The sequence below is a fragment of the Rhinopithecus roxellana genome, chromosome 9 (genome assembly GCF_007565055.1).
Source record: "Rhinopithecus roxellana isolate Shanxi Qingling chromosome 9, ASM756505v1, whole genome shotgun sequence".
Lineage (NCBI taxonomy): Eukaryota > Metazoa > Chordata > Mammalia > Primates > Cercopithecidae > Rhinopithecus > Rhinopithecus roxellana.
The window spans coordinates 67,372,778-67,386,496 of record NC_044557.1 but is presented as its reverse complement, the minus strand read 5'-3'; the positions used below and the strand labels follow the sequence as shown (position 1 = coordinate 67,386,496).

At 36.9% G+C, this 13,719-nt stretch overlaps 1 protein-coding gene across 2 annotated transcripts in view; it reads right to left on the bottom strand.

The window, feature by feature from the left end:
• Positions 1-8,377: 8,377 nt before the first annotated feature.
• FZD6 (frizzled class receptor 6) overlaps positions 8,378-13,719 on the bottom strand; it is a 35,620-nt gene continuing 30,278 nt past the window's right edge. For both annotated transcript variants that reach the window (XM_010354525.2, XM_010354526.2), the window contains 3 exons: positions 12,801-12,949; positions 11,213-11,623; positions 8,378-9,919 (listed from right to left, as the gene is read on the bottom strand). In XM_010354525.2, coding sequence (XP_010352827.2) covers positions 9,751-9,919; positions 11,213-11,623; positions 12,801-12,949 — 729 coding nt within the window. In that variant the 3' untranslated portion in view covers positions 8,378-9,750. The remainder of the gene's footprint in view (positions 9,920-11,212; positions 11,624-12,800; positions 12,950-13,719) is intronic.

Below are 13,719 nucleotides of genomic sequence, written 5' to 3'. Positions count from 1 at the left end.
TGGAGGCTTGACGTGGGGTTTTCTTAAGGAGTTCTTAAGTAGTGTTCCAAAAGCTTCACACACACACACACACACACACACACACACACACAGAGAGAGAGAGAGAGAGAGAGAGACATGCACTTGATATTTATAAATTTTAAAACCTAGGATGCCAATTACATCCTTTAATTTGCCTTAGTAAACAGGGCTTTATAACCAATAAATGGTCCTGTTTCCAGATCCAGAGAAATATGGAAAAAGGGTCTTAGTAAAATATTTTAAAAACCATAAGGTTCTATTATTTCCATGGGTCTCTGTTCTATGTATGAGACATAATCTTAACTCCTTGGTATATCTCGAGTTCTGTGCCATGAGGACCTGGTCTAGAGCTTGAAGTACAGATGACAGTGGACTTTATCACCTCCTCCCACTTCCAGACAATGAGGAGGAGGAACTGTAACATGCATCCCAGTCTGAATATCAGCCTCTAGTTCTGCAAAAAACCATAAAATCAACCCAAACCCTGATGTGATCACTATATATGTATTGAAATGTTGTGTATCCCACAAATGTGTACAATTATTATGTGTCAATTAAAAAATTTAAAAAAACTTTTAGCTGGGTGCAGTGGCTCATGTCTGTAATCCCAGCACTTTAGGAGGCTGAGGCGGGCAGACCACAAGGTCAAGAGATCAAGACCATCCTGGCCAACCAACATGGTGAAACCCTGTCTCTACTAAAAATACAAAAATTAGCTGGGTGTAGTGGCGCATGCCTTTAGTCCCAGCTACTTGGGAGGCTGAGGCAGGAGAATCGCTTGAAACCAGGAGGCGGAGGTTGCAGTGAGATGAGATCACACCACTGCACTCCAGCCTGGGTGACAGAGCAAGACTCCATCTCAAAACAAAACAAAACAAAACAAAAATTTTAAAGACAGAAAAAACTCTTGCGAGTCACTGAGTTCAGGGTCTATAGTGTGTATGTTATCTTGTCAAAATATAATATGCTCTTTCTTCTTGGCTATATTCTAGAGGTTGAATGGCAGATCCAGCAGTGATAGAAGAATATCTTTGGGAGGCTCTAGTGGTCTCCCAGGCCACAACCGGGGCTTATCTTTCACTGATGTATTAAGTATTCTTATTGGAACATTTTGTCCTCTTGCTTAAAAATAATGACTCTTTGGTTTAAGTGTCAGATGGTTAGGAAAGTTATTTTTGCTATTGGCAAACATGTTAAGAGGAAAAGTTGACTCATCTGATCTAGAGGGAAGGGACTAGGTTAAATTCTAAAATCAAAACCTAATCTCTTAGCAGCTTAGGCAGTAGGCAAGTACAGACAAGAAACTTAGGCCCTTCGCAGTTCAGCCTATGTAGGAACTATCCAGCAAGTTGGGAACTGCTGATCAAAATTCGGTGGTCCCCATGAACACCTAGCCATGGCTACTAGGACAAAGCGAGCCATAAACAGCCAACTTTTTCAGCTCCATGGGTTCCTGTTCCTCTGTCCAGAACTCAAGGGCCTGGATAACTGCATGGCTCTAAGGGACATGGGTGAATATATTGCTGGAGTTTCCAGAGAAGAACAGGGGTTTATCTTCTGCAGAAAGCCACAAATGCCTTAGATTCTCCCTAACCTCAGATCGCACTTTTGAGCAGTTTCGCAACTTGAGGTTGAGGCACATAGAAGTAAAATTGTGGTGATGAGTTGCCTGCTGCTGGCAGCACTTGAGGTACTGGTGGTGTGTGCACTAGGGTGTGGACAGGAGGAATCGGCCCTGGTGGGTATTCCACTGAACGCAGCCTACCTCAGCTTTGTCTCCTTCGTCTTGTCCCTGATGTCTCACCCTGGGAGGCTCCTCCATCTTCCCGGTGCGGGAACAAATTAGCAGGTCTGTGCTTTATTTGTGGGGGTAGGAGTCAAATCTGGGGAAGGCACTGAAGACAAAGAAGCAGGCACAGAGGTTCCCAATAAACATGTGGTGATTGCCAACTAAAGAGAATGTGGTTCCAGAGAAAGGAGAAGCACAGGATCGAGGAGCCAAAGGGAGTTTAAACTGGATGCACCGGTGGCTTTTCCTGACCTCAGCGGTGTGGGCTGCCCCTCCCTGGCCTGCAGGTGTGTGGCCCACAGCCACAGAAACAATGGCTGCATCAGGCCCAGACTCAGGCAGGTGTGGCTGAACCCACGAATTAGCTAGATTTGTGCTTAGTGGATTTTCTTTTTAAAAAGGCAGATTCTTGGCTGCGTGCGGTGGCTCAGGCCTGTAATCCCAGCACTTTAAGAGGCCAAGGCAGGCGGGTCACTTGAGGTCAGGAATTCAAGACCAGCCTGGCCAACATGGTGAAACCTTGTCTCTATTAAAAATACAAAAATTATCTGGACGTGGTGGCAGGCACCTGTAATCTCAGCTACCCAGCTACTCGGGAGGCTGAGGCAGGAGAATCAGTTGAACCCAGGAGGCGGCGGTTGCAGTGAGCAAAAGTTGCGCCACTGCACTCCAGCCTAGGTAACAAAGCAAGACTCTGTTTCAAAATAAATAAGTAAATAAATAAGGAGATTCTTAATGATTACATATGATACATTAATAGAGTCCCCTTACATTACAGATCAGGCTAAAGTCTGCTTTGATCATCACTTACAATACTGACCCTCTCCACATAGATAACCCATGTTTCTATATTTTCCTCAACTTCCCGTATGCATTTATTTACATGTAACCATAGAAAACATATAGTATTGTTCTATGGGGTGAAGGTTGTTAACACACATGGTATCATTATACATGTAGATACATGTGTAAGTAATAATAGAAAATATTAGTGTGGTTCTGTGGGGTGGAGGTTGTTTATATACATGGTATTATTGTGTAAGTATAATTTTGCAAGTTTTTTTGTGCTTGAAAATATTTTGGGAATTGATATGGTTTGGCTCTATGTCCCCAGCCAAATCTCACCTTGAATTGTAATAATCCCTACATGTCACGGGAGGGACACAGTGGGAGGTAACTGAATCATGGGGGCAGGTTTTTCTTGTTATGGTGAATAAGTCTCACGAGATCTGATGCTGAGAGTTACCCCGCACATGCCCTCTTGCCTGCTGCCGTGTAAGATAGTTTTGCTTCCCCTTTGCCTTCTGCCATGATTGTGAGGCCTCCCCAGCCATGTGGAACTGTGAGTCAATTAAACTTCTTTTCTTTATAAGTTACCCAATCTGGGGTATGTCTTTATGAGCAGCGTGAGAACAGACTAATACAAGAATCTTCCATGTCCATGCAGTTAGATTTCATATGGATTACCTGCTAATTCTTTAGATGTTCGTCACCCTTGCAAGGGTGAATGCAGTCTCCCTGTCACTCTGTACTCTTACTGAGTTGAGGCTGTGTTTTTATATTGTGTTTGGTCTCTTCAGAGTATCCAGGTAGCCAGACTCTGCCTTGTCTACAGTGCCCCTGAGGCACCCTCCCCCCACTTTGGGTTGTGTTGTATGCCACGTTCATGGTCTTTGCTTTCATAAAAGAACACCTTTGGACTGCTCAGTGTCCATGTGGTAAGCCTGGAAAGGCCTCCCCAGAGCCTGAGGATGCGTGACAAGGAGGCAGTGATGCCTGTCAGTCGAGGAAACACAGCCCTCCTGTTTTGTTTTACTGTACCTTTTATTTGCCCACAGCCTGCCAACAAGGTCAGCTCCAGAAACACAGCATGTCATTCTTTTTCACATGGAGCCTGCACTAATAGAGGTGGTGGTTAAGAGGCTGGAAATGCCAGTAAGGGTTTTGCCAGTGGTCAGCTTTGTTTACAAGTCTGAAGGTTTCTGTTTTATGAGAATTCTCATGAGGGAACACTGGGCTGACAGGAAGGACTAAAACCATGAGGGAAGCTCTTACCTTGCTGGTCAGTTTCTCTAGATAATGTGTAGTATGTATATTCAGACTTATGTATTTCCTGATAGTGAAACTAATTAGATCCTGGAATAGGTCCCTAAGGAAATAAACCCACAAACTAGACAGTTTTACTCTAGTTAGCACTTGGGAAAAAAGATATTCAGATATTTCATTTTCGTGCAACTTTAGAAAATTTTTTTTTCTTAATCTCTATTGATTTTGTGCCTCTCTTTTCAACATATTCTAAATGTATTATGATCATTATAATTATTATAATTAATAGTATATAAACATAGGTATTAAATGTAAGCTTTATAGATTCTACACTAGGTATGTTTGTTAAAACCTAATCTAAGTGAAATAGTAGAAAATACTTAAAGTGTGTTCAGTATTAATGAAGATGAACTATGGCATGTGTTTAGAAAATAATTTATTTGAAAACTTTCTCTAAGATGTTTCTATCAAGACTTAAGTAGGTTCATCCTCCTTCATGTCCTTTTTTCTTTTTGTGGTGGAAAATTAGAAAACCTGCTCTTCAACGTTTTCTCTGGCTCTTTTTTCCTTCTAGGGATAGAAAATACAAACCTCAGAACTGGCTGCTAAATTGACTCACCTTAGCAATACTTTTCCATCTGTTTTTATTTCTAATTAGTATTTACTGCCACAAGTCTTTTCTCCTTTTCGTTTCATTGTATTTCTTTCCATACTGCTTCCATTTGGCTACCATCCTGCAGTAATATTCATAATGAACTTTACTATGCTGCTCTTCACTACTGCCTGGCTCTGGATCCCAATGCCTTTGATCATTTTGGATTAAACTTTTAATTTTTTCTCGCTCTTTGTGGACACATTTTCACTGTGAGTTAATGAAAGTTTTGATTCTTCTGCACATGACAGATCACAGGAGCCATGGTTAAAACTTGGAATTTAAGTATCTGACTTGTGCAGTGGGCAGTGAGGTATTAATATCATGCTTTCCATGCAGAAAAGCAACTGCAGGACTTCTTGTGGTTATTACAAATCATATCTTTCATTTCCTGAGAGTAACTGCCTGCTTGGCAAGGTTAAAAGTTTCCAGCAGTAGGAACTGGAAACACGTACCTGTGGTACGTTTCTGAGAAGATGAAAGAGTAAGAAAGCACTAAAACTGTGATTTTGATGATGGCTGGTAATTATGATCTGTTTTCAGTCTAGTTTGATTAAGAAAGTGTAGGGAAGAGTTCTTCAGAACCATGAACAGCATAGCAGTGGTGGATCCCAGTGTGTGTTCTGAGTCTTTTTGAAACATGGCATTTCATGAAATTTTGTTGAAGGTTTGTAGCAGGCTTTCAAAGTGAGGGTTTCTAGCAGACTTTGCTGCTGTTGGGTTTAGCTGCACAGTGCTCATGCCAATTTTGTTATTGTAAATGTAAATGCGTTATGTAATTTAAGTTAACTTTCTTGGCTGAAAACTGCTATGTAATTCTTATAAAAATTAACTTCACCTTTTTTTCTGAGACGGCAGACTTTTTTTTTTGAGATGGAGTCTCGCTCTGTCACCCAGGCTGGAGTGCAATGGCGCAATCTTGGCTCACTTGCAATCTCCACCTTCTGGGTTCAGGCAATTCTCCTGCCTCAGCCTCTTGAGTAGCTGGAACTACAGGCGCCCGCCACCATGCCCAGCTAATTTTTGTATTTTTAGTAGAGACAAGGTTTCACCATGTTTGTCAGGCTGGTCAACAGCAGGGTTTTTTTGGGGGTGGGGTGGTGCCTCAAAGACTCTGGTGACATGAAAAAGAAAAACTGCTTTTTAAAAAAATTAAATAATGCTTTTGAATTTTGCTATTAAAAATAATACTTTTAAAATTCAAGCTTATTTATTACAAATATTGTAATATTGCCCAGGGCTGGTAAATCATTTATAATATAGGTAGATATAGATGCACATTTTAAAAATCCTAAATAAATCACTAACAAATCAAATCCAGAAGTATTAAATGATACATCATGATCAAGTAGGGTATTCAAGGAATGAAAGGATGGCATTATGTTAGGAAATTTATTTAACACATCACGTTAGCAGACTGACATGCTGGCCAATGGCTCAGTAAATCTGTTTCTCCTCCCTGTCAGGAAGACATCTGGATTTATGCCTGAGTTCTGGTAAATGAAATGCAGCTGGAAATGTTGCATGTCACTTTCAACTCTAGCTCATGAAACATTTTTCTGTGCAATCATTTACTCTCTCTCTTTCTCACTCAGTGAGAGAGATGGCAGAGCCATAAGATGGAAGTGGTGGTTGCTTGAATTTGGAAGGCTACCTCAAGAACATTCACACCTGTCACATGAATAAGTTTCTAAAGCTACTACGATTTTGAGGATTGTTACAGAAGTTAGCTTCATACTGACTAATCCTGGTAGCAAAAGGGCATTTGATAAAATTCGGTACATATTGCTCATTAAAAAAAAAATTAAGATGGAATAGGATTCTTTTAACTCGTTAAGAAATACCTATCTTATGTTGAATGCTAACATTGTTCTTCATGATGAAGCACTATAGGCATTTTCTTTAAAACAAAGAAACAAGACAAGGATGTCTACTGCTACTACTATTAATGTTAACTGGCTAGAAGTTCCAGCTTATATCTGAGAAATAAAATTACCATTATTTGAGAGGAAAAGATCATCCACCTAGAAAATCCAGGAAAAATCAACTGCAAAATTATTAGAGGGACTGAGGGACTTTAATAAAGTCACCTGCTACAAAATAAATATTACAAATTAATGTTTCCCATATGATCTTTAAGAAGTAAATTGTGTATCTTGAAATACAGCATATATAAAATAATCATAAAACAGAAAGGTACTTAAAAAGAACACAATTTTTAAAATGCTGTGAAATTAAAAAATTATAGCCAAAAAAACTTCAAACAAAAATTTAAAAATACATTTAATAAAGTTTCAAGGAAAAAAATCCCAAGAGATGGGCAAAAGAAGAGGAAAGATGACAAAATTAAAGGATTCATCAAGGAGTTCAATATCTGACTAAAAGGTGGAAAAAGCAAGCAGAAGGAAGAAAATTATCACACACAATTAAAGAACATTTAGCTGACTTGGATGACTAAGCTTTATTCAAATTTCCTTAGGTTTTATCTAATGTGCTTTTTTCTTTTCCAAGATACCACATTACATTTAGTTGTCATGTCTCCTTCAGCTCCTCTTGGCTGTGATAGTTTCCCAAACTTTCCTTGTTCTTGAGGATTTTAACTTCTTTTGAGGACTGGTCAGCTATCTTGTAAAATGTCCATCTGCTGAGATTCATCTCATATTTCACAACTAGAATGAGGTTATAGGTTTTGGGAAGATCAGAGGTAAACTGCAATTTTCATCACATCATATGAAAGGTAACACTCTCAACATGACTTACCACTCTTGACTTTGTTCGCCTTCTGAGTAGTGAGGTACCTCTCACTGAGAGTTTGTCAGGTTTCTCCACTGCAAATGCTACTCTCCCTGTACCACCTGTACTTGGATTCTTGGAAGGAAGTCACTATGTGCTGCCCATTCTTATAGGTGTGTAGTATCTTATTGTTTTCCTTGCTTGTACTTTTAATTTACATGATGTATGTCTAGTAATACATCAGCAGTACCTGGGGATCTTTTTCTCTTGCTTGTGCCAATTCTTGTTCATGTTTTAATGAACAAAAATAGTCTTTTTGGCATACCTGATTATTTGATTGTATGATGAGCACTGTGGTACTTCTAGAGTATATAAAATAACATTTTCTTCCTCCAGAGAAGGTTTTCATTTACCTGGTGCTTGAGGGTATTACTAATCCAGAGCTACCTTAATCTAATTTCAGGGTTTGAGCTTTTTTCTATCTACCCAGACAACTTGAAGCAGGGCTGCTTTATGTACAACTCACATGTACTTTTAGGATCCAGCCCTTTGAGGTCAAAATTCTAAGTGTAGGGTGGTTGCAGACCCCTTGTCTTCCAGCCCTTTGAGGCTGTCAACAGCACTGTTCCACTTCTCAGCCACCCTTTCCAAGTAATCAAATGCTCCTGGGCAAAAGCAGCTCCAAATGTTGGGCTTCATAGCGAGAAACCTGGCAATTCCTCACTATCTTATTAGTTTTTTAATGTTTGGGGGTAATATTATTTTACTTCTTTTTTTCCCCCATCACAGAAATCTGCCTACTGTTTTATTTCATCCATATATTTTAGCCTTCTTTTTTGGGAGGTTTGTCTGTATCACCTAATCACTGTTAGGAGGAAAACAGGGTCCTGGGGTTCCTTTTGCTTCACCCCCCACACCCCAGAGCTTTCCTACTGGCTTTAAAAAGTTACACTTAATATAGCTGTATAATCTACATTTTTGGAGAGAAATCGTGACAAAAAACAAGAGTCTTGACTGTATTCTCCTTCAAAGTTAAAAAGAAGCTTCTGATTTATCAGTCATGGAGTCACTAATCTAAAAAATAACACTACTTCCTCGGCCAGAACTACTATACCTAACCACAGAATACTCCATAATTCTTATACAAAGATAATTTTATTAATGAAAAGATCACACAAAACAAAGTTTTTGTATTCAAAGTTATCTGTTTAAAATGTGGAAAAGGTAATATTTACAACATTTTCCATACAGTACATAGTTGTTATGCCTTAACAGAATGCTAAATAGAGAAAAAAACTGAGAGCAAATGCTAAATGGAGAGAAAACCAAAAGCATCAGAAAACCTTGTTCAGAGAATAATACGTAATAGGAAACAAAATTAAGAAAACTCCTTAATATTTTTAAGTATGTTGTATAAAAACATTGTGTCTTGTTTATTGGGACTACCTTTTTTCCATTTGATTGGCACTAATATTGCTAACACACTTTTTAATGTTCAGCAAAATCCTAGTGAGCTGCCGAAATGAATTCTACAAAATGTCTGAGAAGGATACAAATTTTACATTTGTACAATACAAAATTTAATATTCTAAATGTTAAAAAACAAAAGTTAAAACAAAGAAAAAGTATAAGCAACTGTAAGTGGTTATAATACAATCAATGGGTGGTCATGAAACATTAAAAAAAGGAAATCAATTGCACTTGGCCTAATATACAAAAGACTAACATTTTATCTACTAACCCTTTAGGACATTGTATTTTAAATATGCAGAAGGATCAGTGAGCAGCATAATACAATCAACAGTGGACACTCTGAGTAAGCACCTTATTCCAGTTACATAATTTAGATTCGTGAAATTCCTCAAACAATGAGACTATACAATTTACACATTTTAGATGGTAAGGTATCAATAAGTGGGTTTTTAAAGTTAAATTCCTATTAAAAGACTTTTTGGTATATCTTTTTTTATAGTATAAAATAGTACTATTTTACAATTTTCTTAGAAATTCAGTGTAAAAGCTACCAAAGTGCTAAAATATCACAATAGCATGATAATAATACTTGAATAGGATTTCAAAAAAGTTCAAATACATATAAGCTTATTTCTAAATCTGTATAAAAAGATACAAGGATAAGTTTTAAATACCTCAGCAAAGAAATATCTTGATTTTATATCAAAAAAGTAAAATAGCATTGTATATCTTAAAATACTCTTAACAAGAGTAGAATCTTCATAAATAGAAAAGGAAGATTCCTCTAACTCTGTCTTCCCACACCATTAAAAAAATATTATTAACCTGCACATTTCTGTTTTCAGGTATACTGTTGTCATTAACCTTTGTGTGAAATGAGTCATATTATTCTTGAACTCTATTTTTTCCAGTATAACACTAGGCAATGCAGCTTGAAGTGCAAAAGAAGAATGTAACAGTGGTTCTTACAAAACAGTGCATAGGTCACTTCCAGTGTAACACAAATTTGCTTCTGAGTAATGAGAGAAAATGTTCTTCAAGTATCTGAATGACAACCACCTCCCTGCTCTTTTCTTACTCCTGAAACCGGGTGAACAAGTAGAGATGTGGAACCTTTGAGGCTGCTTGGTTCTGAAGAACTGGGGACCTGCAAACTGTTGCTCTGTGCCAGGCCAGTGTCAGTAATATCACTCTTTGGACTAATCCTAGATAAAAGAAAAAACGTTGACACACACACATCCACAAGCACAAATATGATGCCATTTTTCATGAGTTTAACCCCTCACCAGTGTCCACCTTTATCAGAGAATAAGTAGTTAAAAGTCTTTAGGTGTACTTTAACACTTCAAAATACAAATAATTTTTGTTTTTATTTATTTTTGTTTGAGATGGAGTCTCACTCTGTTGCCCAGGCTGGACTGCAGTAGCGTGATCTCGCTCACTGCAACCTCTGCCTCCTGGTTTCAAGAGATTCTCCTGCCTCAGCCTCCCAAGTAGCTGGGACTACAGATGGGTGCCACCATACCCGGCTAATTTTTTGTATTTTTAGTAGAGATGGGGTTTCACCGTGTTAGCCAGAATGGTCTCAATCTCCTGACCTTGTGATCTGCCCACCTTGGCCTCCCAAAGTGCTGGGATTACAGGTGTGAGCCACCATGCCTGGCCAAATAATTTTTTAAAATATAATATTCACTGACTTCAGAAACTTCATCAAGCACTACTCATATATAGGCTGAACATGGAGTCTCATGGGGAATAGAATTAATAAGGCAGGATTCCTGTCCTCAGTTTAACAAATGTTTTATTGATTTCCCACCATGGATCAGTACTGTGTAAGAAATTGGGAACATAAAGATGAGTAAGACTTCAGCTTTCCCTTTGAGAAGGTTACAAATCTACTAGAAGATAAAGCATGTATCTAATTCCAATCCAAATATATGAAAGCTGCCATAGGAACACAGAGAAGGTGCATTTAGCCTAGTCTGAGAGGGTTAGGTAAGATAACTTTGAGATCTTAATGCAATTAGCTGTTTGCATTCTGGCTTACCTGTGTTTTGGTCACCTATGGCCATTGAGAAAACTCATTAAAGATAATGTCAATATCTTTTCATGTTCAGAAAATAAAATAATTTTAGATAAAATGACACATTATAATTTTGTATAGGGTGACACCCCTTTTAGACAGAATTAAAATGCAGTATTAATTAAAACTTAGCCTGTATTTCAGGTAAATTGCATTTACTTAAATGTACAAGGAACTCTTAACAATTACCACAGAAATGAACATTCCTACTTGAACAACATATATTAAAGCTGTTCTCAAAGCCAAGAATTAAACTACTAAATAGCATTATTTATAGGCTGAACCCAAACTTCCTTCGGGTAAGAGTACAGACATAATATATCACAAAATGCTTTCCAGATGTGTTACACTTGAATAAAAAATGTGTAATTCAGTATTTAAAATAGTGATGATTTTACATAAAATCAAATCTCACCTTCCTTCACTCCGTGCACCTTCAGATACACTGCCTGCCTGGCCCTTCCTGTCGACCTGTTCCCCAGAGAGTCTGGAGCTGGATGCTGCTGGCGAGGCAGGTTCACCACAGTCCTGTTCTCTTAACCTGGGGGTGCTAGCTCCGTCCGCTCTCACCTCTCTCATTGATGCTTCTGGTGAGGTTTGGATTTCTGTCAAAGTTTCTTGTCCTAGGTAATCATGGCTAGTAATTGCTACTGCAGAAGTGCCATGATTTGCTGTAGCTCCTGTGCTGGTTCCCATGGATTTGGAAATGACCTTCAGCTTGTGTGAACTTGGTTTATAGTGCTTCTTTTTGTGTTTAACTTTAGAATTGTGCTTTAAGAAAAACTCACATGATTCCTGTAGTACTCTTCGACTTTCACTGATTGGACTGTAAGAAAATTGAAGGAGAGGATTTACTCAAATTACAAGTGTTACAGTAGAGGCTATAAAGGATATCACATATCTTTTGCCAAAAATCCTTAGTCGCTAAGGTTGAAAATTCTATGGTTTATATTATTATAAAATCTGAGATTATAAATACTAGGACATAAATTGGTATTATAAAATCTTTTGGGTATACACTCTAAGTTGCTTTTGTCAGTATAAATAGTAAACTGGCAAGAAATTAAAAAGGCAAGAATCAAAGGATGAGGGCAAGGAGACTCAAAACAGCATAAATGTACTATACATAATACTGTATTTGTATCGTACATAAATATGTAATATAGAAGTAAACCAGAAGAAAAGGATAGAGAATACAATTAATGGGCTTCATTTAAATATAACTCTTTCCTTTCTAACATTAAAAATTAGCAAGTTACACTGAAATTAGTGTGAGTAAATAAATATGAGATAGATATATAATAATAGTGCAAAAAAAATCCAGTTAAATATGATTCTTCAGGTCTACAGTTCTGAAATAAGTTAATCAAACCAGTGGGGAACAATTTTTAAAAAGCTATAGTACATTGTATATAGTGTGTGTGTACACGTGTATATATAATATATATATAACTAAGATGAATTACTCATAAATATAAATCAATATTGTTATAGAATATTCCATAAGTTTGAATTTTTAACATCTTAAGACAAATAAGTGAAAATAGGTCATAGCTGTGTGTAATAAGATTTAAAGGTAGTAAATAATGGCCATAACACATCACTTATATTTGAATCATACTTTATAGGTTTCTTTATATATACTTAGTCTTATTTAATCTTTTATCAGTGATAAAAAGGATAAAATTATTTAAAATGCTGTACCCAAAATAATGAATCCAATGACAGCAGTAATAATATTGGATATACTATAAATCATGAAAAGAAAATATGCCTTTCATAAATCTTTCATTCATATTTCAAATAGAATAGTATATGTCAGACTAGTATAACAAATGCAAAAATAAAGCATGTCTCTTTCATGAAAAAAATTTCCAAACTTCAGTTGGCTAATCAAATTGAAATAATAGTTGATATAATGAAACTCTAGTACATTGAACAGTTCCTTGGTATTTTGATCTGCTTATTTAAAAACCGTGTCAGACAATTCAATCGTTTCTTACTCTCTCTTGCGATTTCGTTTAAAAAACCCAGCCCATTCTGTGCATGTCTTTTTGCTTCCAACCCAGAAGACAGCAGAGATGCCAACAATTAATGTCATCAGGTATTTTATCATAAATAAAGCCAATTCTGGTCGAGCTTTTGCTTTTGCCTACAAAAAATAGTGAATAATAATATTTTCAGTGATGCACTTAAAGTGGAAAGAAGTCTATATTATCCATATAATACGAACAAAAATTATAAATCTTCAACTGTTTTACTAAAAAGGTTTGAAATGATATAATGAAGCATGCTCTAAGTGCAATACATTTTTATCTAAATGCTGAACAAAGAAGCTTTATGAACCAAATCTCTAGAAAGGGGAAAATACTGAAATATATTTAAGAATAATCTCCTAAATCTTGGCATGATTTCCTCACATTTTTTTCTCGATAGATACAGTAGCCTCTTATAATTGCCAGAATATTTGCCTCTAAATATTTACCTATTTTCCCCCACTATAGTCTACCACAAAAATGCATTTAAACTCATCATAACAATAAATATTTTACAGCTTTTATACACTATTAATATTTATATTATAAAAACTTGGTTAAAGTAAATTAAGTAAAATGTGAAAATTTCCTAAGAATTGAAATTATACTTTTCTTTTAGGCATAAACTTTGAAATTCTAACCTTAAACATTGCACAAAGGTCAAGATATTACATACTCTGCATTTCTTGCCTTTTTCACTTACTAATATTTCTTGGAGACCATTCTGTATCAGTACAAATAGAGTTCTTGATTTTATTTTATATTTTTATTTTTAATTTTTGAGACGGGAGTCTCACTCTGTCACCCAGGCTAGAGTGCAATGGCATGATCTCGGCTCACTGCAACCTCCGCCTCCCTGTTCAAGCAAGTCTCCCACCTCAGCCTC